The following is an 18,182-nucleotide window of genomic DNA, read 5'->3' on the forward strand; positions in this document are numbered from 1 at the left end:
ATATGCACTCAGGATTGCCTTTTCCTTGAAGACAACGCTAATATGCCACCGCTGTTTATGGCTTCTCCATACATGATTCCATGAACATAGCAGTTGACATTACCTGAACACTCTGATGCCGGCTTCTCACAGGACTGTAGCCATTCGATTGCTTTCGCCACTGGAGCCTTGGAGGAAGAGCCTGAGTATCGAGAGCCCAGCCCTTATATTTGACCATATATCAAGCAATTCACAACCAGCAAATTTGGAGATCTGAATATGGTGTTGGTGTCTGAAGTTGAGGCGGAAAGGGTGCTTGGGGTCCTCAAATTCGACAACAACTGATACACAGAAGGCTTAGGGCGAGATGAGCCGTGGACATTAACGCTTCGTGATGTCATATCAATCACATCCCAAGACCGCACCTGGATGCTCCAGTTGGGTACCCATGTTTAAGGATATGTAAGTTTTATGACCAACAAGCATGATCCTTCTATATACCCCCGCCTCACTTAAGTAGGTGCCTAAAGGCTTGGGTTACATAGGTGCAACTAACAAAAAGGGCTATTAGTCTCTTATAGGATCGTTGGGGAACGCACTTGTTAGATCAGCATACATCGAAAACCACACTTAAATCCTCTGCGAGCACCCGTGTCTGCGCGGCCGCATCCCTTGCACGCCTGCAGAATACCCACTAAGTTGTAGACAGTTTCCAGTTTAAGTCAAGTGCTATTTACGAAGGAATACGCATGGCCCGATTAAATACGCAGTTTGGCAGTGATCTGCCAAGTTGACAATATAAAGGATCAGCGTCTGGTCGTGATGGCGTAAAAGAATCTTCAACAATACACGCCGAACCTTGTATTCAAGGTCCTTTGCAACAGTTCCCATCTATGGCGCCTAAATTGGGTGTTTGCACGGTGCTCTTGGCTCTTCAATCCGTCTCTGCTCTACCCGCTCATGTCGGCGCACAAGATGTCATATCGCCATGGAAGGATACCGCGACAGGTTTCGGACCAGATGTTGGCCTCGCCAAGACCTGGAACGCCTCCTTTCCGCTGTTTGAAGGCATAACATCTTCACCGACCAACAACAGCGGTGCGACTGGCAGCGACGGGATCGGACTCAGTCGCAGAGCCGCCAAGGATTTCTGGCTCAGGGTCATGCCTCTAGGTGCCTCTATCACGCAGGGCATCCATTCGTCAGACGACAACGGCTATAGGAAGTGGATACGAGAGCAACTGCGCTGGGAAGGTTGGCAAGTGAACAGTGAGGGATTCGTGGCCTCAACTGAAGTAAATGCCAAATTACTGACTTGTGCTGGCTACAGTGGTGGGATCAGGACAGACGGGGACAATGAAAGACAGGGTAACCATTGACCTAGGATAAAGAGGCTATCCTCTTCCTCATTTGCCGCTACTTCTACTACTCGATATAGCACGAGTACGCTGACTTGTGCGTAAAGGATCACGAAGGGCATCCCGGCTGGATCATTACGGAAAGCCCAGAACATAGTGGTGTACAACAGGCCTGGGACGCCGCAAAATGGATGAAGCCCAACCTGGTACTGCTTAACGTCGGTACCAACGACTGCAGTTTCAGTATTGACTTACCGAATGCCGGGGCTCGAATGCAGTCTCTGGTTCAAAGCATCTTTGACGCTGTACCTGGTGTCGTTGTTATCATGTCAACCCTAATTCCAAGTCCTGGTATTACAGACTGCGCTAAAGACTTGAGCGCCCAGTTCCGCCAGATTGTACCAAAGATCCAGAACGGCAGGCTAGGTCTCGCCGACTTCAACGCCGCTATGGATCAAGCGACCATGTTCTCGGACGATCCTATCCACCCAAACGACTATGGGTACGAGTTCATGGCCTCTGTCTGGTGGCAGGCCATCAGTGAACTTTCTTCTGCCCTATCAGCGCCGTTAGACAACGGTCAAGACGACTCCCAACCCACCGAAACTTGTGCCAAGCAGGCCGGTGTCTCGCGTGGTCCCATCATTACGCAGAATGGTTCTGGCCACGATGACGGCATCTACGTCCACAAGTCCACTAGCAAGGGCGTCCTAGTCGACGGCAGGATCCAAAAGCCTACAGACAAGACCGAGTCTGATGCTATCCCTTCGCACATGTTCTTTGCCCCATTGACCAATACCAACGGTGTCGACAGAAGCGCGGCCTTAGATGACTGGGTAGGCTGCCTTTTCTTTCTACGCCTCGAGTTTCAGGCCCATTGTTCCATGGGTTGATCATGCTGGCTAACTGCAACAGATTCGCATTTACCACAGGTCTGCCACGGATGGTAAGAACGAGTACTGGTTCCGCGAAAATCTCGGCAACGGCAGTTTTGCGTCGTCAGTGATGCTGGACATTCAGCAGAATTGTGACGGAGGACCAAGTAAGTTGTTTCCCATGTCGATCCATAGGGTCGTTGTTGCATTCTTGCTAATATATTCTGCTTGTCTGTTAGATTATGCGTGGGCCGATTTTGTTCGTGAACCTTCCCTAAACAGCGTGCTTTGAGGCCGCTACTTGTTCTACCATCGTACTAACTGCTTTCATCTAACCCTCCAGGATAATGATGGACTTGGTGAGATATCTGTTTCGCAGGGTTCTCCGGTGAATCCGAGCCGTGCTAACCACTGTACTCTTTACGACAGCTGATTTCTGGTGCATTGGATCGGACACGACGATCACAGTCTCCCTCAACAAGGGAACAAGACCTCCCACGGTGAGAACGCTAATTACTAACTCGGGAGTGATGTTTCATCAAAAAGATGCGAGCAGCTGCTAATAGGACACATCTTGGTTATTAGTTCGAGAACATCGGCGTGGTTGTCCCAGCGAGTGGAAACTTTACATCAGCAGACGTCCGGATTGCTGATATAGACGGCGACGGGAGGGCTGATGTCTGTTTCATCCACGATAACGGTGACATTGGCTGTTCCAGGAACGGAGGCCAGGGAAGGAACTATTATTGGCAAGGCTTCTCCACCGACACTGGCCTGCGAGAGACTGTCTTCACTGGCAAGAACAAGGGCGATAAGACCGGCGTTCTCCTCGGTACGAGACTCCACTCCCTTTTGATGTCTCTTCTTTTATCTTGAATCAAGCACTAACAATTCTCTGATAGCCGATCTAAACGGAGAGTAAGTTGCGGTTCCATATCGTAAAGCAGAATTTCCTTGTGGGATAGTGTTACTGACTCGCGCTAAATAGCTTCCGAGACGATTGGATGTGGGTTGGTGATCAGGGAGACGTCGATACATGGATCAACCAGCGTGGATCAGGCGCTGGCATTGTAGGTATCATTCTCATTGTCCTGACATCTAAAATTCTTTGAGTTGTTGACTGATGAGGAGGGTTAGGTGCCGAACTGGTCCGCGTCCGGTATCACGCATGCTGGTATGAACACGCCTGGCGTACGTGAGCAGATCAAGTTCGGCCGGATCTACGGCTCAGGTCGACGCGATTACATCTACTTCAAGGAAGAAGACACTTACTATGACATGCTGGTATGGGAGAATCAAGGAGCCGGAGGGACAAAATTGAAAGGTTTGGAGTGCTCCCCCCTTTTGTATCGAGCCGAATAAGTAACAACCCTGGTTCTCTTTTCTAGGCGATGGGGTTTTCTATTGCGACATGACAGGCAGCGGGAGCGATGATTATGTCTGGATCTACATGGATGGCCACGCCGATTCGACCGATTTCTTTGAGAACGTTCACTCTCCGCCAGATTGGGGCCATAGCATCTCCATCACGCTGTCAGTCCCAGGGCCGCGTGTGGGCATCCACCTAGCAGATTTTGACGGCGATGGACGCTGCGACGTAATTGTGCAGAACAAGGCCACGGGAGCTCTAACCTTGTGGCATAACGATGTATGTAACATCCGCGAGGCATTCCCTTTTCCCATTTTCAGCTTGTCTCTAGGTGCCAGTATCGGCTCATGGGACGAAGTCTAAACGTAACGTAAAGAACTGGAATAAGTGCTAACTCATGGCAATAAAGTACGATGCAGCCGCCAAGTTGCTCAAGTTTAGTAACCAGGGAGTCAAGTCGGGGAGCGCTAGCTGCACCCAGGGATGGGGCGTTGGCATTTTCGACCGCGGCATGCGGATTGCCGATATTGAGTATGAACACACAGTCAACACCGATCCTCCCAAGTCTATAGCTAATGGCATGATAGTGGCGATGGTCGTGCGGATATCCTGTGCTTGGAGCCTGATGGACGGATAACGGCTTGGCTGAATACAGCAACAGGGCTCCAAAATGTTGGCCAGGTCAAGTTCAGTGAAGGTTGGGACAGGGCCGATATACGCTTCGCCGATGTAGAGGATTCGGGCCGGGCCGACCTCATCCATGTTGACAAGTACACAGGTGCCGCAACATTATTCAAGAACGACGGATACCAGCCCAATGACGTCGACGCGAATGGTGGGAGCTCGTTCCATTGGACTAACCGTGGTGTTGTGTACTCACCGATAGACCGCGGGGAGAATATGGTATGTGATGGATTCATGTGCATATAATCACTGCCGTTCAGAGTTAACAATTTGCTTTGTAGCACTTTGTGAATTTCGGAGGTCTTGGGCGGGCAGACCTTCACCATGTTTGGCCTGATAAGAACAATGTAAGCCGACCAATACACAGGATCCCTGTTTATTCCCATTTTACTGGAGAGAACATGAACCTAACCAGGGGATTGGCAGGCCGAGACCTTTTTCAACGAGTGTCCTGGCGGAGGCAGTGGAGGCGACGACGGCCCTATCGGTAAGTCATTATTCCTTGTGTGATTGCAGCATATCTTTGTACTTTACTAAGTGATATATATCTAGTTGATCCGGGACTCCCAGCCTTGTAAGTGATGTAGAGATAACCACATTGGAAAAGTGATAATTATCTTTCAGCTTCATATAGCCTTCAGTAGTAGATAATGTAAAAAGAACTACCTGCGTTGCAATATAAGAATATAGACGTTGAGGCTGTATGAATAGGCCATGAGAGAGAATTGCGAAGATTTACTTATATCCCGAATGAAAAATAAAAAGCAAAAAAAGAAAAACATACAACAGCCGGTGTTCGCCAATGGTCACCCACCTGACTACTAATCTGCCGGTTAGAGGCTTGTCTATGGGGGAGCAGACGGGACCCCGAATTCTCCTCTACCTATGGTCGTATGTACTTGGAATAGTTGCAAAATGAGTTAAGACAGCAGGTTTCTGAGGTAGAGTTGAGCCAGCCTCCATGATGCTTCCGAGCCGTCAACGACATCGCGAGTATTGCTCTAAGCCGTATACATCAACGTGCATAGACCGATGTTGGATCTCATTTGCTGGGCGGGAAGGGGTAGGTTTGATTAGCTTGATTTGGTGCTAGTTTGTTTGCGCTAAATGAAGATGCATTTACCGATGTTCACGTTGATTGGATATGTCTCTCTCTGTAGGAGCGCTAATGGAGACATGGGCATAGGCTTGCGCAAGGCGGCTGGGCAACCTTGTAAGCCATTCAATAATTGCTTTTGTCTAGATGGTTGTCTCTTAGGGGCTATTCAAGTATAAATTTACTCGGACCAGCCCACGTTTGATCTTTCAGTTCAACATCGTCAATCATGGATCCTTCTGAGAACCAAGAGAGGGTCGCGGCCCAGCCTCCAAACGACGAGGGGCAAACTGGGCAGTCACTTTCAATTTCGTCGAATCCCTTGGTCACCACAGTTCAATCTTCCTTGCAGTCATGGAATCACTCCCAGACACTCATTACGGGTGACACACGCCCAGAAACCTATCAAGCTGAGGCACCTTTATGGCCAGAGCAAGAAGCAGCGGCGTTGGCCCAAGGTACGGCTTAAGTTGTCACTTTGACTCCCCTAGCATATTTGGGTATTGACACTAAGATCAGGGCATATGAATGACTGGGAGCTGCATACCCAATCTAATCAGCAATCATATTCCGGTGTACCATTCTCTATGGACGACCAGATGGGTCTTCCCATAGTATATAACCCCTTCTTTCAGTCTCATGACGATGGGACTTTGTATATGCAAACTTCTCTATTTGAAGATTCTATCTCTACGAGTAGCGTTCCCATCGTGGACAATAGGATTTACCAAGAAGGTAAGACGTATAATGCCGTGAGTTCCCCCTTTTTTTTCTTGAGGTCTACACGGTGGCGAGCAGTGTTTACCCTCTGAACCCCATCCATTTGTAAGTTACATGAAAGCACACTCTTTCACGTAAGACCATAGGTAGTGGAAAATTCGGAATCCCGCCAAGCACCTCTCTTAAGTGAGACGTCTTCCTTTTTGCGTCCCATAGCTCCAAATCTCGAGTTGAACAATTTCGTTCCACTCAGCGAGATCTATGGTGCAGCTGATGCTACAACATGTACGAATACCCACAGGTTCGGTTTATATACTCTTTCCCGTTTGTCTAGCATGTGACAGCCAATTCGACCGCTGGCAAGATGTAAAGCTACTTGCTACACAGTAATATCATAGACGATTTGGAAACCATTAATACATTTATCAAGCTGTCTTAAGCCGTGCAAAGAGGACGCTACCACGGGGAGATGAGATCAATGTCAAGAGACTTGCCCGGATATTTCCAAGTCCCGGTCCCAGTAACTCTCTGACGTTTCGCTGGTGGAAAGTCGTCATCGTCATTCACCTTACTTACATGACAGTGAGATTCAGGATCCGTGTCCAGCGGCGGTAAATTTGAATCCCTGCTGCTAAGGTTAACATTATAGTGCAAACCGTTTCTGAACGTGCTGCCACGTACCTGATTTCTGATTGCGAGTGACTCGAAAGATCTTTGCCCTGAATTTTAAGCCTGGGCACCTCAGTCCCTGGAGTGCTTAAACAGTCGTGCGTGAAACCGAGTGTAGACAACTTCAATGACTTTATGTCGCGCTCGACAATGGCTGGAACGACACCAGTATGTTGCTCAGTAAGAGAATATTCCGAATGCAAGGTAGAGTTGAGAACGACTTTGATATTTGTGTCTCGGTCGCTAGGTGCAAGGATTACTGGAGCCGTATGCTTCAGCTGAAGTGATTTAGGCAGTGACATGAGTTCAACTGTCTGCGATTCCAGACCTTCAGTAGCCGGAATCAACTGTAAAGCAGGCGTATCCCCGGATAGAACACGTACGACACTGGCAACGATTCCATCTTTAGCGTTTACTATGCATTCATTGTGGAGTACTTGGCCATGCCTAAGACCAAAATGGGAGACGTCGGTGTTTCCCAGCATACAGCGAGTGGCAATTGTGTCGTTGTCATTGTCGTGGTTGTTGCTGTTAAAATCGGCTGTGTGAAGGAATTGCTGTTCAAGACTCTGCTTCTCTCCTGGATCCTTTGCAGGGGAAAACGTGGGGATCTCAAAGACAGTAGGTCCACCTGGCTGATTGGCAATCACATATCTACCACAAGCTGAAATCTTCAAGCTGTCAATTTGAGGCGGAGATGAGATGAATGATTCCCCGATCTTATTCGGCGTTGCCCACCAGTATTCTACCACTTGTTAGATTCAATGAAGGGAATAATCTATAATAACTCAGGGGAAGAGAGAAGAATACAATCCCTATTGAACTAAGGGATAAAGAAAAAAGGAATCAAGGCATACCTGTTCTGAAGTTCCATAATTGAACTCGACCTCCGGTATATAGAGCTACCAGATCTTGGTAAGGGTGAAAGCAGACAGTCAGTTTATTCATTTGGAAGTTGTAACCGAAAGTCCTCGAAGCAATCTGATCTGCTCTTATCTTGCCCTGAATACCAGTTTCAAAGATGGCAAGGTGCGCCTCGTACATCGTAAAACTCTCACCGCGCATATTATCAATGAAAGCCAAGTAACGACTGTCGGAGCTGAATATAAATTCATAGGTATAGCGGTTTCGATATAGGAACTGCAACGGCTTGCCCTTGATGCGCCGATGATTTGGATCGAAGGGCGTGAGCTCATTCGTCCATTTGGTGGAGTGTTCTTTTCCAAAGTCCCCTTGAATGAGAACTTCCTGCCACTGCAGCTGAGAGCATCCATGGGGTTTGTCAAAGGCAAAAAGGGTCCGCAATATGGTTACCAACTTTCCGTCCGGACTGATTGCAGTGGGGAAAGCGGTTTTCCACTCTCCGTAGCTTTGCTCGTATAATGATTGCCTCATTTGGAGCCACACCTCGCCCTGATCAAGCGGGATGCTGATTTCCCCCAAACTCTCCTTGGTAGAGACGTTCCATATCCTATACCTAGCAATCCAACCGCTGCATACGTCTCTCCAGAGTTCCAGTGACTTCTGGCCCCCGACCGTTTGCCAGCGACTCTCGTAGTCTCTCGACGGCCATATGCTTAACACAAAGCATAGCGACCCGTCTGGGGAGGATGCTGATATATCACAGAGAGCTCGAGAGCTTTGAAGTTTGTCCTCCAATGCTTCGGGTCTGAGGAGTTTGACTTTCGTATTTGAAGTCGAGTGAATGAAGTCGCTTTTCATGAACGCGGATACTTCGTCCCATAGTATCCTTGGGCTGTTTTGCAGCTTGGAGCCCCAAATCTCTTCAAGATGTCGCAGATCATCAGAAAACCTGCTTGCGAGAGCGATCAAGACTTCAAGCGATTGCGCAGGTCCCGCCATGATTGCTTGAGTACGCCGAAGCCAGCACACCCAACGGTCAAGACTACAGAGACGAGCAATCAAGTCCCCATGGCCATGTATTGAATAGAGAGAATGTAACCAGGAAGTGATACTGAATGAGTCTCTCAAGAAATCTAGTAACGCTGCCTGCAAGCCGGGGAAGTCTTTGTGAAGGTAAGCCCGAATCTCTAGGTTACCATCAAGGTCGTGTGTCGACATGTCCTCCAGATGGCCCGTCCAATGAAGAGTTGCATAGGTGTTGAGCTCCTTAGACGAAGGGCTATGCTGTTCGGGCATAAGTCGGAGGCTCCGTAAACATGTTTGCGCCAATAGAATATTGCCCTGAGTTCGTCCGGAAACGCATTCCAGATAATCCTCCGACGAGGGAGAGTCAAATGATGTAAAGTAGTCTTTCACCGAGAGATGAACGAATCGGACGGTCGTGAAGATTCCGATATCAAAGTTTTCAAGTTTATTGGTAGGTTCGATAAAGTCGAGTAAAGAACCGCACACGGCCTGCAGATTCTCGCGAAACTGGCTCAGAGATCGCGCCTCACCAACAAATTGCAAATTATCCTGCGGCCCTCTGTTGCCACGTAGATTGTCGTTCCTGAGAACATCGTGCAGAAGTCGAAGAGAAACAGAACCTCTCGAGTACGTGAGCCAGCAGAATACAACTCTGGCGACCGATTTCTCCAGCCTCTTTGACTGCGCAATAACCTTTAGGATACGGTCATACAGCTGTTCGATGCCTTCTGGCCGTACGACTTGCTCTATGATAGTTAGGCGGCTCTCCGATGTGAGCATAGGGGACCATAGGAGGCTAATCATCAGCGAGGCCCACAAGAACATTCCATTGGCTCCTCGTACAAGTCGCTCCTGAAGATCTGATGTGTCGGTGATGTGAAGACGGCCTCGAGATACCAGTGATTCAAGACTGGCTCGAAGGTAGATTCGAATGTCCTCTGAAGTGGCGAATCTATCCATATCTATCCGCTGAGAAACTTGTACTTCATCCTGTAACTCCGAAACCCCAGGTCGACTGAAAAACAATACTTTGATAGGGCATAGCTTCATGAGTTTGCGAATGGTGCCAAATAATTCATTGATTTCAGAACACTCGTCAATGCCATCGAAGATGATTGTTAAGTCTTTAAGCTCTTTTGAGCAGATTTGAATCAGATCAGAAAGCTCGGAAAAAGATGCCTCGAGCTGACCCGTGCTCTGGTCTCTAGCAAAGATAAATTTGTCAAGTATGTTCTCGTCATTTCTTTTCCGATGGAGGATTTGTGATAGAATCGATCGGTATGCAGCCGCAGTCCCAGTAGCCCCGAAATTGGACGAGTCGGATGAAAAGAAGTAGTAGCAATAAAGCGTGTCCGCAGATTCGAGTTGAAGGAGCTCCTGCACGACATACGAAGCCAATATTGTTTTGCCAGCTCCGGGAATGCCTTTGAGACGGAGTAAGATTTCGAACTTTACTCATCGTTTGAGATTCGCGATAACGCAAGGAATAAATGTGTATTAGGAAGAAATGAGCCACGTACCATTCACCCAAAGAGCCCTTGTGCCAAGATCATTGGTACTCTTAGATATTTGTTCATGTGCATCGGTTTCTCTCCATTTGCAAAAGACCTCGTGCGTGCATAGCCAGGTACAGGTGCCTTCTTCGCGGACAGACTGCGCTTTTTCAAGCACATCTACATAGTTTGGAGGATTGATCCACCTGTGGACCTTGCTGAAGTTCAGGTCTAATATTTGTGAGTTGAAGGTCTTGAATGTTGAAGCTAGTGGGGGGAAGACCTTTTTTCTCTTCATTGATAAAACGTTTAATTTCATCAGTCTGTTTGGAGATTTCATCCACGCGAGCTCTGGCTTTCTCAGCGTTAGCTCTTTCTTTAGCAGCAAGATCTCGCTCATGCACCGCCGCCGCCGTCGCGTCGTTCGTGGCGATAGCTTGTAATAGAAGCAGTTCGCTTTGAACGAATTTTTCGTGGTCGTTGAGTTGGCCGAGCAATTTTTCGAAACGGGTGTCAAAGGGAGTCCAAATAATTTCGCAAATAACGGCCGGACGTCTCTTGAATCCTGCGCAAAGTAAGCTAGTGCGACCGATGTCCTATGATAATAGAGGGGCTCGTACGGCCATCAGCTCTGGCGAAGATTCTGGTTACGTGTTGGAAAAACTGTAGTATGTCGCTATATACTTCCTCGAGATGCGCTCTCAACCGGCTCGACTTGTGTCCCTGAGAAACACGAACAATGTCTTCGTACATGGGGAATGCATCGGATATTTTTCCAATGACTTTTATGAGCCTGTCGAAAAAGGTCGTGAAATTTCCAGCAAGCTATGGCCTCTGTCAGCAATGCCTGGGTAATTGACCTCCAGGGCCGTGAGACAATACCTGAATAACAAACTTCAAAAGCCCCCAAACAATGGCAGCATATTGTGGATTGGACGAGACTGAAGTGTCAACGACGGCAAAATAGGGAGTCAGGCGTGTGTTGAATGCCTCTATGCATTTGAGGACTCTCCCTAGCTTAGTTCTTTGATGATTATGCGACAGGAAGTCAAGTTTCTTGATGCCATCGAGCAAATCCTTCGGGGATGCCACTGGCGCATATCTAGTCCGCTCTGCCTCTGAGAGAGACTCTAAAAATCTCCTGAATGCCCCATCAAACGCTTCATTTGCGCTGGCACTAGACAGCAACGTCAGCTTGCGATAGTCAGGCAAAGTCTTCATTCAGGGGGCTAACCTCATGCTGCATCATGGAAACAGTTTGGTTTTACTCCGTAGATGTGGTGCATTCATAGATTTCACTCGCTTCGCATCACACAATATTGAAGAGTGCTGGCGGCCTCAAGGATCTTTATATTACATATGCGCAGGCATTATTGATTGAGACAATGGGCGCTGCGCCTCCACGTGGCAGCGACGTAAACCACCAAAAAGGCGTCTGGTTGCCTCAAACTGCACGTTCAGGGCTGTGTAAGAGGCAAAAGAAATCTACTGGTTGAAATTTGTGCTGAGCCCCGTAACGTAGTCGGTGCGCAGCTGTTGCGCAACCGCGCCCTCCTTGAATGGGTTCTGATAGAATGTATGTGTATGTAACCGCCAACTAGCTATATTCTCGTTGATTCCACTTTTAGCCTTGCCGCTTGAGGCTTAAAGCTAACCTATTCCTATGCGGCTCGATCCTACAAGAGACACTCGGCGGGCTGCAAAAGGGCGTATAGGGCACAGCGGGTGATTGTTCATCACCATTGGCGCAGGATTCTTGTTCCTCTGAAGCATGGACGTGAAGCTACCTATATTAAAAGTCTTCGACTACTGGCCCGGTTAAAAAAGACGGTCAACTCAAGACCAGGATATGCCAAGTCGGAGGATAAAGTCTGTAAGTTGAGCAACCATAGTAGAAAAAAATAAAACATACAACAGCCGGTGTTCGCTGATGGTCACCCACTCAACTACTAATCTGCCTCTCATTGGCTTGACTCTGGGGGAGCAGACGGGACCCCGTATTTTCCAATGGATATGGTCGTATGTACTTGGTTGTAAGGTTGATCATCTTATAAGTGGTTATGTGAAAGCAATACAAAAAGGCAAAAACATACAACAGCCGGTGTTCGCTGGTGGTCACCCACCCAACTACTAATCTGCCGGTTAGTGGCTTATCTATGGGGGAGCAGACGGGACCCCGAGTTCTCCACTACCTATGGTCGTATGTGCTTGTTCTCTCTTTCTGCTACATTATATCCAAAGTATCTCTCTAGAAAATGCTATGGCTCGCAATGTCTTGCAAAAAGCACAGCGCGCTGTGCCCGCGTCTTCGCCCGCGATTTCAAACAGTCGCCAGTCTACCTTTTTATGTACTTCAGCTATGCCCTGAATTCTGCAAATGTCGAATTCTTATTCTGCATTTCACATGAATGATTCTTCTCTCGGGGAATGATTTGAGTCTCGGAAATGGCGCGGCCTGAGCTGGAGCTGGAGCTTCTAGGCGAAACTGAGCTCCAGACAAAAACACCTACGGGACGGCGCTTCCCTGTTGGCTGTCCAACGCTCGATCTGGCAGCAACATGGGATCAAGACGATAGAAACCTGCTTGTGTATCGACCGCCGGATCAGATCGTGTCCAAGATCCATCAGGTTGCTGCTCCAGGCGAGGCGGCGCCTGAAGTGCGTGCTGTGACTTGGAGACCAGATGGTAAATACCGGCTATCCCCTGCATTATTGCTATATCGGATATCTAGTATGAGAACGCTCCATCTAACTTGTGCTGAAAACAACAGGACAGTTTCTCTGCTTGGGCTGGAGTGATGGCGTTGTGCGGCTGATGGGCCTGGAAAACAACAAGGCTGCTCACCAGATTCCGGTATGCGACAAGGCTGAGACCGCAATCACGCATATTGGCTGGTCAACCGCCATCATCGCCAGCAAGACAGACAGTGCAGTCTCTAGCAGACTCGGGGACGAAATTACCAAGGGATGGGCTGAGCCGGGAGGCAAAATCCCACTTGATCTCCCACAGGAGCTCACCTTTCTAGAGGTTGAGACGGCACTTCCCAAGATCAGCCCCTTGCCAATGAGCAGTGCTGGTGCAAGGTGAGTTTTCTCTTTCACTCATCTTATTCCAAGCATGTATACATATGAGTAGCGTCTCTGACTTTGAGATAAAATAGCGAGGATACCACTGTTTTCACACTTCGTAGTGGCATCGACTTTCTCTTCCGAACCCCCAAGCGGGACACTTATGACCAAGTCAATGTCATGATCGTGGGCACCAGCGACGGCAAGCTGCAGCTGAGCATCTACGACTCCTTCATCATCGGCACATTCCCACAACCAGCACTCGATTCGTCGGCCTCGGAATCATCTTATACGACTCACATGATACACCACGCATCTCATCCACAGGTGTCGACGCATTCTCTCATCTACGCAGAAAAGCAAAATGAGTCCCAAGAAATTCACCTCGTCCCCATGGACTTGCCATTCCTCTCCTTCTCCCCCATCAACTTATCCCTGTTATCCTCCAAACTCACCACACTGCAAGCACTGCTACGGTACCTAAAGCAGATATCCCTTCACATGCAGGTTGAATGGAAAAATGCAAGAGAGCTACCGTCTCGCTTCCTCCGCAGCGTCCAGGGAGGCTTGGAGGAGATGAGCAGTGGCCCCAAAGATATCGTCTCGGCTCTATTCCACACTGCCATAACCGGTCATGCCTATCCAGCCGTAAAGGAGTGGCTCGTCGACAGCCTAGCAGAACGAGTACGCAGACCATCTACCCCTCCCCAAATACTCACATACTAATAGAGGCCATATATAGGGTCATAAACGATGGGACAAGGCTGTCGTATCTGGTCTCGAAGGCCTCCGCAGTCTCGTCCATCAACACCTCCTCCCAGCCCTCGAGCGCTGCTCCATCATCCTCAGCCGCCTCCGTGGTCTAGCCCGCTTCTACAACGACCGCGAAGACATTGGATTATCCATCCCCCATATCAACCGCGTCCTCGATATCGTCAGCTGCCTCACCTTGGTCGGGCACAAAGTCCTCATCCACACAATGGACGAACTCCAGCATTTCTCTGCTTTTTCGGCATGGCTCCGTTTCCAAATCGACCAACTGGCAGGACCCAGCACGGCAAACGACGAGCTAACCGACAAGGAAGCCATGATGGACCATTCCAAAGTCCTAACCTACATTGAGCGCTATCTAACAAACAGCCCGCTGGACATCTTTCTCAACGAGTTCACCAAGGAAGACTACGACTCTGATTACAACTTTATCGAGAATGGCCCAAAGCTCCTCGACGTCTTGGACAAGCAGCTGAAGAAGCACGAAGCCGGCCAACCCGCCATGAAAGCCTTCCCCCATGTCGACTTCCTCGTTACCTATGCCACGACGTGGTCCAACAAAATCTTTAGCAGCATCGCCGAAGCCAAGCGGCGCAGCGTTCGCTTCGGCAACCCGGTGAAGATGTCTATTGGGAATCCCATTACCAAGATGGACATGAAGATGTGCAGCTCCGATAAGCGGTCGGGGACCGTCTTCACAGCATTGGCGTCCCAGCAGGATCCCAACAAGGTGCACGTTTTCCGGGTCGTCATGACGATTACAAACGGCATCAGCGATAATCAGCCCGCTGCAACCTGCGTCATCGACCTCGCTCCCCGATCGCTGGTGGACTTAAAGTTTCTCGACGATAAGACACTTATTCTTTTTTGTACCGATACCGGTATGTCTCAGAGTTCCTTTACTTCATTTTCTCTGCTCTTATCCTTTTAAAAATCCCCCTTGATACTAACGCACTCCAGATAATACTCCTGCCGCCCTTTCTGTTCCCATTCAAGACGAGTCTATACTCTCATACAGCCCTTACAAGGCCGCAAACCCTGGTCAGGTATCTTCTCTAACATCAGCCGAACACTTCCCCAAGTACAGCCTGCCCGCCAGCCACCACAGTCTTAGACCCATTAGAATGGAAGTTCACGACAAAAGTCAAGTTAGAGGGGACTTACCTGCCCGGGTTTGTCTTTTGGGGAGCAACCGCACGACGTGGCGGACATATAAATTTCCGTCCGACGGTTAAATTGCTCTCCAGCGGGCTTCTCTGTTATTGATACACCATTTAGAACCTTGTGACTTATGAGAAACGAATAGATAGTGTTTTATTACGAAAATGGCAAATAATTCAATAGCAACAATACTCTGCAAAGGACTATTTACTATGAGGCTATAAACATTGCCCTGCCCCAGATTAACCAACCAAACGCCAAAACTACAGCTATTGTCCTAATTTCCCGAACAGCCAACAATCAACCTCATTTCTTAGGCTTCGTAATGTCAAAAAACTCCGTCAGCCCTTCCACCACCGCCTCGACATTCATGTTAACCAGCGGCATCCTATCATACGAATCATCCGTCATAATCGCCACCAGCGCAAGATATCGGTCGACTTCGCGTAGCATGATGGGCTTGTGGCTGTCGTGTAAAACGAGGCAGCTCTCTGCTGTCGAGCAACCGACTTGATCCTCTAGTTTAGCATTGAAGGGTTCTCCCTCGAGGCGTTTACGGCCTTCGTCGCTACGCTGCCACGTCCCGTAAATCTCAGTGATATCAATAATAACATCGATGTAGTCGCTGCAAATCTCGTAGCTGGCCATGTCCGCCGTCGCGGTGTCAGTGGCAATGTAAATCTTGGAGAGCACGTCGAAGAGGTAGGCTTTCTCGAAGCGACACGTTCGGCATAAGTTTGTGAGCATGGACTCGAGCGTTCCGAGGCGGGGAATCAGTTTCTGAATGACCTTGCTAAAGGCCTCGAAGATGGAATGGTTATAAATAGAGGTGAGATGGAAAGTAACGGGAGCATTTTCGAAGCCATGGTCGGACAGCTCGTCTTGAATGCGAATAGTAATGTCTCGCTGTATATCTAGCTTGTAGTCGTCTGAAAGCCCATCTACTTTGTGAATAAACACCTCAATGTTGATGTTGGGATATGTGCGTTGCAGAGAGAGGATGGTGATGTTGAGGCGAGCGACAGCCTCAAGGTAGTCGTCCTGAGCATCAATGACCCAGATCAAGGCGCCGATTTCACCAAAGATGGCCTCCATGTCGAAGCTGGGGTTATCAAAGACGTCAATCTGGCCAGGAAAATCCCATACTTGAAAGTCCATAAAGGATCTTTTGTCCTCAACATGTCAGCTAGGAGGGTTGACAGCTCGTAACGGGAAAGGAGAACTCACGCCATCGTATCCTTTTGTATTCGTGCTGTTGACTCGAGAAACAGGGTCTCATTAGGAGCAAGCTTGTGAAAAACCACACTAGAGATGGATGACTTTCCGCTCCTATCAATGCATTCATCCGTCAATGGGGCTTTTCTCATGACCTCCTGTGACAGGCTGACCTACCGTCTCTGGCCCATCAACAACAAACGTGGCTTTCCCTTCTCTGGCGCGCCGCCGGCTGCGTCTGCCGGTTTCAGCGCACCTTTTAATACCGGTCCTCGGTTGTTCTGTTCGTAAAGAAGCTGAAGTTTTAGCCTAGCCGGACTCATAACACCTGAACGAGCGGGGGAACGACTGAGGGCATCGAGTTCAGCAAGCTGCTTGTCTGCAGGCGAGCCGTAGATGGGGGGGCTTAGGGACATGATTGATGATTCGCCCTTTGGTGAGAGAACACGTTGTCTGCAGCTTCAAGATATGCACTCTTGCTCCACGCTTGTGAAGGATTTGACTTGTGCAGTTGATGCCAATGTACGCAAAGAAAATCCTCCGTAGTAATATCCAAGCTGACTGATGGATGCCGGCAGTCAACTAGTAAGCTGTCTCTGTCTCTCTCATCATCTCTCTGACACACGCACACAGCAGCAGCAGCTACCTTCACCGGTCTTGTCTCTGCGCAGCCGTGGCTTGCTTGCCTCAGCACACGCACAGCACAGCTAAGCACAAGCCTCGAGAGTCCCCCGTCACAGGAAAGCAAGAACAAGGGCCAAAGCCTCAACCTCCGAGCACGGTTGCAGCGCAATCAGGCATCAAGGTGACACGAGCCGTCACACGGGCTGCTCGGCTCTTGCATGCTGGCCTCCTGCTGCCGCGGCCCAACTTGCCGGCTGCCCAAGCGAGTCGAGCCAGAACCATGTTCGCCGGTGCCCACTCGAGCTGCAAATGTCTCTGTCATCCCACGTCAAAAGAGGGAGCAAGATCCGGGTCACGAGCCAGGGGGGAGAGGGTCTCAGGTATCAGATGTTTGCTTGAAACCAGTCTAGAGAAGGGCAAGAGAAAAAAAGAAAAGAAAAGGCAAAGGGCAGCTTGTGGTTCGCCATCGACAAGAGACATAGTGGGTGACACACAAGGACAACGGCGAGAGCTCACTGGAGCAAAAGCCCTGCCCTTTTGCGTATGACAAGGCGCTTATCGAGACACACGCATGCACCTGCAAAATCCTCTCGCAACGACGGCTGAGAAAGCCATAAAAAGCAGAAGCCCGCGAGCGAATGGAACGAAGCAGAAAATGCCAATCTCACCTCCATGCTGTAGTGCGAAGGGAAGTCGGAAACAAGGCCAACGAGCCAATCGAGAAGCGCGGGTCAGAAGCCGGCCAGCCCCGACCTGCAGCAATCAAAAGATAAAAATAAAATCAAGAAACTCTGGTGCCTTCGCGTCGTTGTCGCGTGTCGCTGCCGGGGGGGTGGGAATGGACTTTTCGCAGGGGAGAGAGGCTTGGGAGTGGTTACAGCTGCATTGGTTTGGTTTGGTTGAGTCCAATGGATGGGATTTGGCGATTGACGGATCGACAGCCGGTGGATGGGAGTTGCTTGCGTAGGTAAGCAGCTTTTAGTGGCTGGGGCAGAGCGGAGTGCGCTAAAACTGTTTGCTCGCACCCACTCAAGACCACTGTAGCGTCGGTGCTCAAGCGCTGTGGGGGCTGCGGGTTAGTGCATGATGGGCCTTTTCCCAGGTGCGGCTGGGCGCTAAAAATGCTCCAGTCCCGTCCAGCTTCCAGGTTGCCGTGAAGGCGATGAGCATAAGCTTGATCCTTCAGGTTCAGCCTCACGGGATGCGTCC

General features: G+C 49.3%; 5 protein-coding genes across 5 annotated transcripts; 3 read left to right on the forward strand and 2 right to left on the reverse strand.

Moving 5' to 3' along the window:
- The first annotated feature begins 578 nt into the window (after positions 1–578).
- On the forward strand, positions 579–4,988 carry V8C40DRAFT_237742 (uncharacterized protein). The gene is made up of 17 exons (XM_083214301.1): positions 579–1,248; positions 1,310–1,347; positions 1,445–2,173; positions 2,253–2,379; positions 2,452–2,471; positions 2,556–2,571; positions 2,642–2,712; positions 2,798–3,044; positions 3,115–3,130; positions 3,201–3,282; positions 3,350–3,536; positions 3,601–3,860; positions 3,991–4,112; positions 4,169–4,484; positions 4,547–4,612; positions 4,692–4,752; positions 4,818–4,988. The coding sequence occupies exons 1-17, from the start codon at positions 873–875 to the stop codon at positions 4,841–4,843; spliced, it is 2,760 nt and encodes a 919-aa protein (XP_083076411.1). The 5' UTR covers positions 579–872; the 3' UTR covers positions 4,844–4,988.
- A 599-nt stretch (positions 4,989–5,587) lies between these two features.
- V8C40DRAFT_237744 (uncharacterized protein) lies at positions 5,588–6,493 on the forward strand (the record flags this gene model as incomplete). Its single annotated transcript, XM_083214302.1, has 2 exons — positions 5,588–5,819; positions 5,881–6,493. 2 exons carry the CDS (start codon positions 5,591–5,593, stop codon positions 6,171–6,173), a joined length of 522 nt encoding a protein of 173 aa, XP_083076412.1. The 3' UTR covers positions 6,174–6,493.
- Positions 6,168–11,643, reverse strand: V8C40DRAFT_237745 (uncharacterized protein). Its single transcript, XM_083214303.1, has 8 exons — positions 11,368–11,643; positions 11,016–11,310; positions 10,754–10,958; positions 10,417–10,698; positions 10,161–10,364; positions 7,608–10,064; positions 6,763–7,495; positions 6,168–6,706 (listed from the first exon to the last, which is right to left on the reverse strand). The coding sequence occupies exons 1-8, from the start codon at positions 11,370–11,372 to the stop codon at positions 6,538–6,540; spliced, it is 4,350 nt and encodes a 1,449-aa protein (XP_083076413.1). The 5' UTR covers positions 11,373–11,643; the 3' UTR covers positions 6,168–6,537.
- Positions 11,644–12,395: 752 nt separating this feature from the next.
- On the forward strand, positions 12,396–15,331 carry V8C40DRAFT_237750 (anaphase-promoting complex, cyclosome, subunit 4-domain-containing protein). The gene is made up of 5 exons (XM_083214304.1): positions 12,396–12,819; positions 12,905–13,217; positions 13,295–13,886; positions 13,945–14,854; positions 14,934–15,331. Exons 1-5 carry the CDS (start codon positions 12,579–12,581, stop codon positions 15,206–15,208), a joined length of 2,331 nt encoding a protein of 776 aa, XP_083076414.1. The 5' UTR covers positions 12,396–12,578; the 3' UTR covers positions 15,209–15,331.
- Positions 15,286–17,892, reverse strand: V8C40DRAFT_237751 (Gtr1/RagA G protein conserved region-domain-containing protein). Its single transcript, XM_083214305.1, has 4 exons — positions 17,642–17,892; positions 16,527–16,630; positions 16,362–16,463; positions 15,286–16,299 (listed from the first exon to the last, which is right to left on the reverse strand). Exons 1-4 carry the CDS (start codon positions 17,645–17,647, stop codon positions 15,441–15,443), a joined length of 1,071 nt encoding a protein of 356 aa, XP_083076415.1. The 5' UTR covers positions 17,648–17,892; the 3' UTR covers positions 15,286–15,440.
- Between the last annotated feature and the right edge of the window lie 290 nt (positions 17,893–18,182).

This window comes from Trichoderma camerunense, assembly GCF_050948025.1.
Source record: "Trichoderma camerunense strain CBS 138272 chromosome Unknown V8C40scaffold_4, whole genome shotgun sequence".
Lineage (NCBI taxonomy): Eukaryota > Fungi > Ascomycota > Sordariomycetes > Hypocreales > Hypocreaceae > Trichoderma > Trichoderma camerunense.

Coding starts and splice junctions, on each gene's coding strand:
- V8C40DRAFT_237742 (XM_083214301.1), top strand. CDS start 873: ATGGCGCCTAAATTGGGTGTTTGCACGGTGCTCTTGGCTCTTCAATCC. Junction 3,283..3,349: donor GTGGATCAGGCGCTGGCATT/GTAGGTATCATT, acceptor GAGGAGGGTTAG/GTGCCGAACTGGTCCGCGTC. Junction 3,537..3,600: donor CGGAGGGACAAAATTGAAAG/GTTTGGAGTGCT, acceptor TCTCTTTTCTAG/GCGATGGGGTTTTCTATTGC.
- V8C40DRAFT_237745 (XM_083214303.1), bottom strand. Junction 10,959..11,015: donor TTTTGAAGTTTGTTATTCAG/GTATTGTCTCAC, acceptor CAGAGGCCATAG/CTTGCTGGAAATTTCACGAC. Junction 7,496..7,607: donor ATTATGGAACTTCAGAACAG/GTATGCCTTGAT, acceptor AACAAGTGGTAG/AATACTGGTGGGCAACGCCG.
- V8C40DRAFT_237750 (XM_083214304.1), top strand. CDS start 12,579: ATGGCGCGGCCTGAGCTGGAGCTGGAGCTTCTAGGCGAAACTGAGCTC. Junction 13,887..13,944: donor TCGACAGCCTAGCAGAACGA/GTACGCAGACCA, acceptor GGCCATATATAG/GGTCATAAACGATGGGACAA. Junction 14,855..14,933: donor TCTTTTTTGTACCGATACCG/GTATGTCTCAGA, acceptor AACGCACTCCAG/ATAATACTCCTGCCGCCCTT.
- V8C40DRAFT_237751 (XM_083214305.1), bottom strand. Junction 16,464..16,526: donor TTGTTGATGGGCCAGAGACG/GTAGGTCAGCCT, acceptor ATGCATTGATAG/GAGCGGAAAGTCATCCATCT. Junction 16,300..16,361: donor ATACAAAAGGATACGATGGC/GTGAGTTCTCCT, acceptor TGAGGACAAAAG/ATCCTTTATGGACTTTCAAG.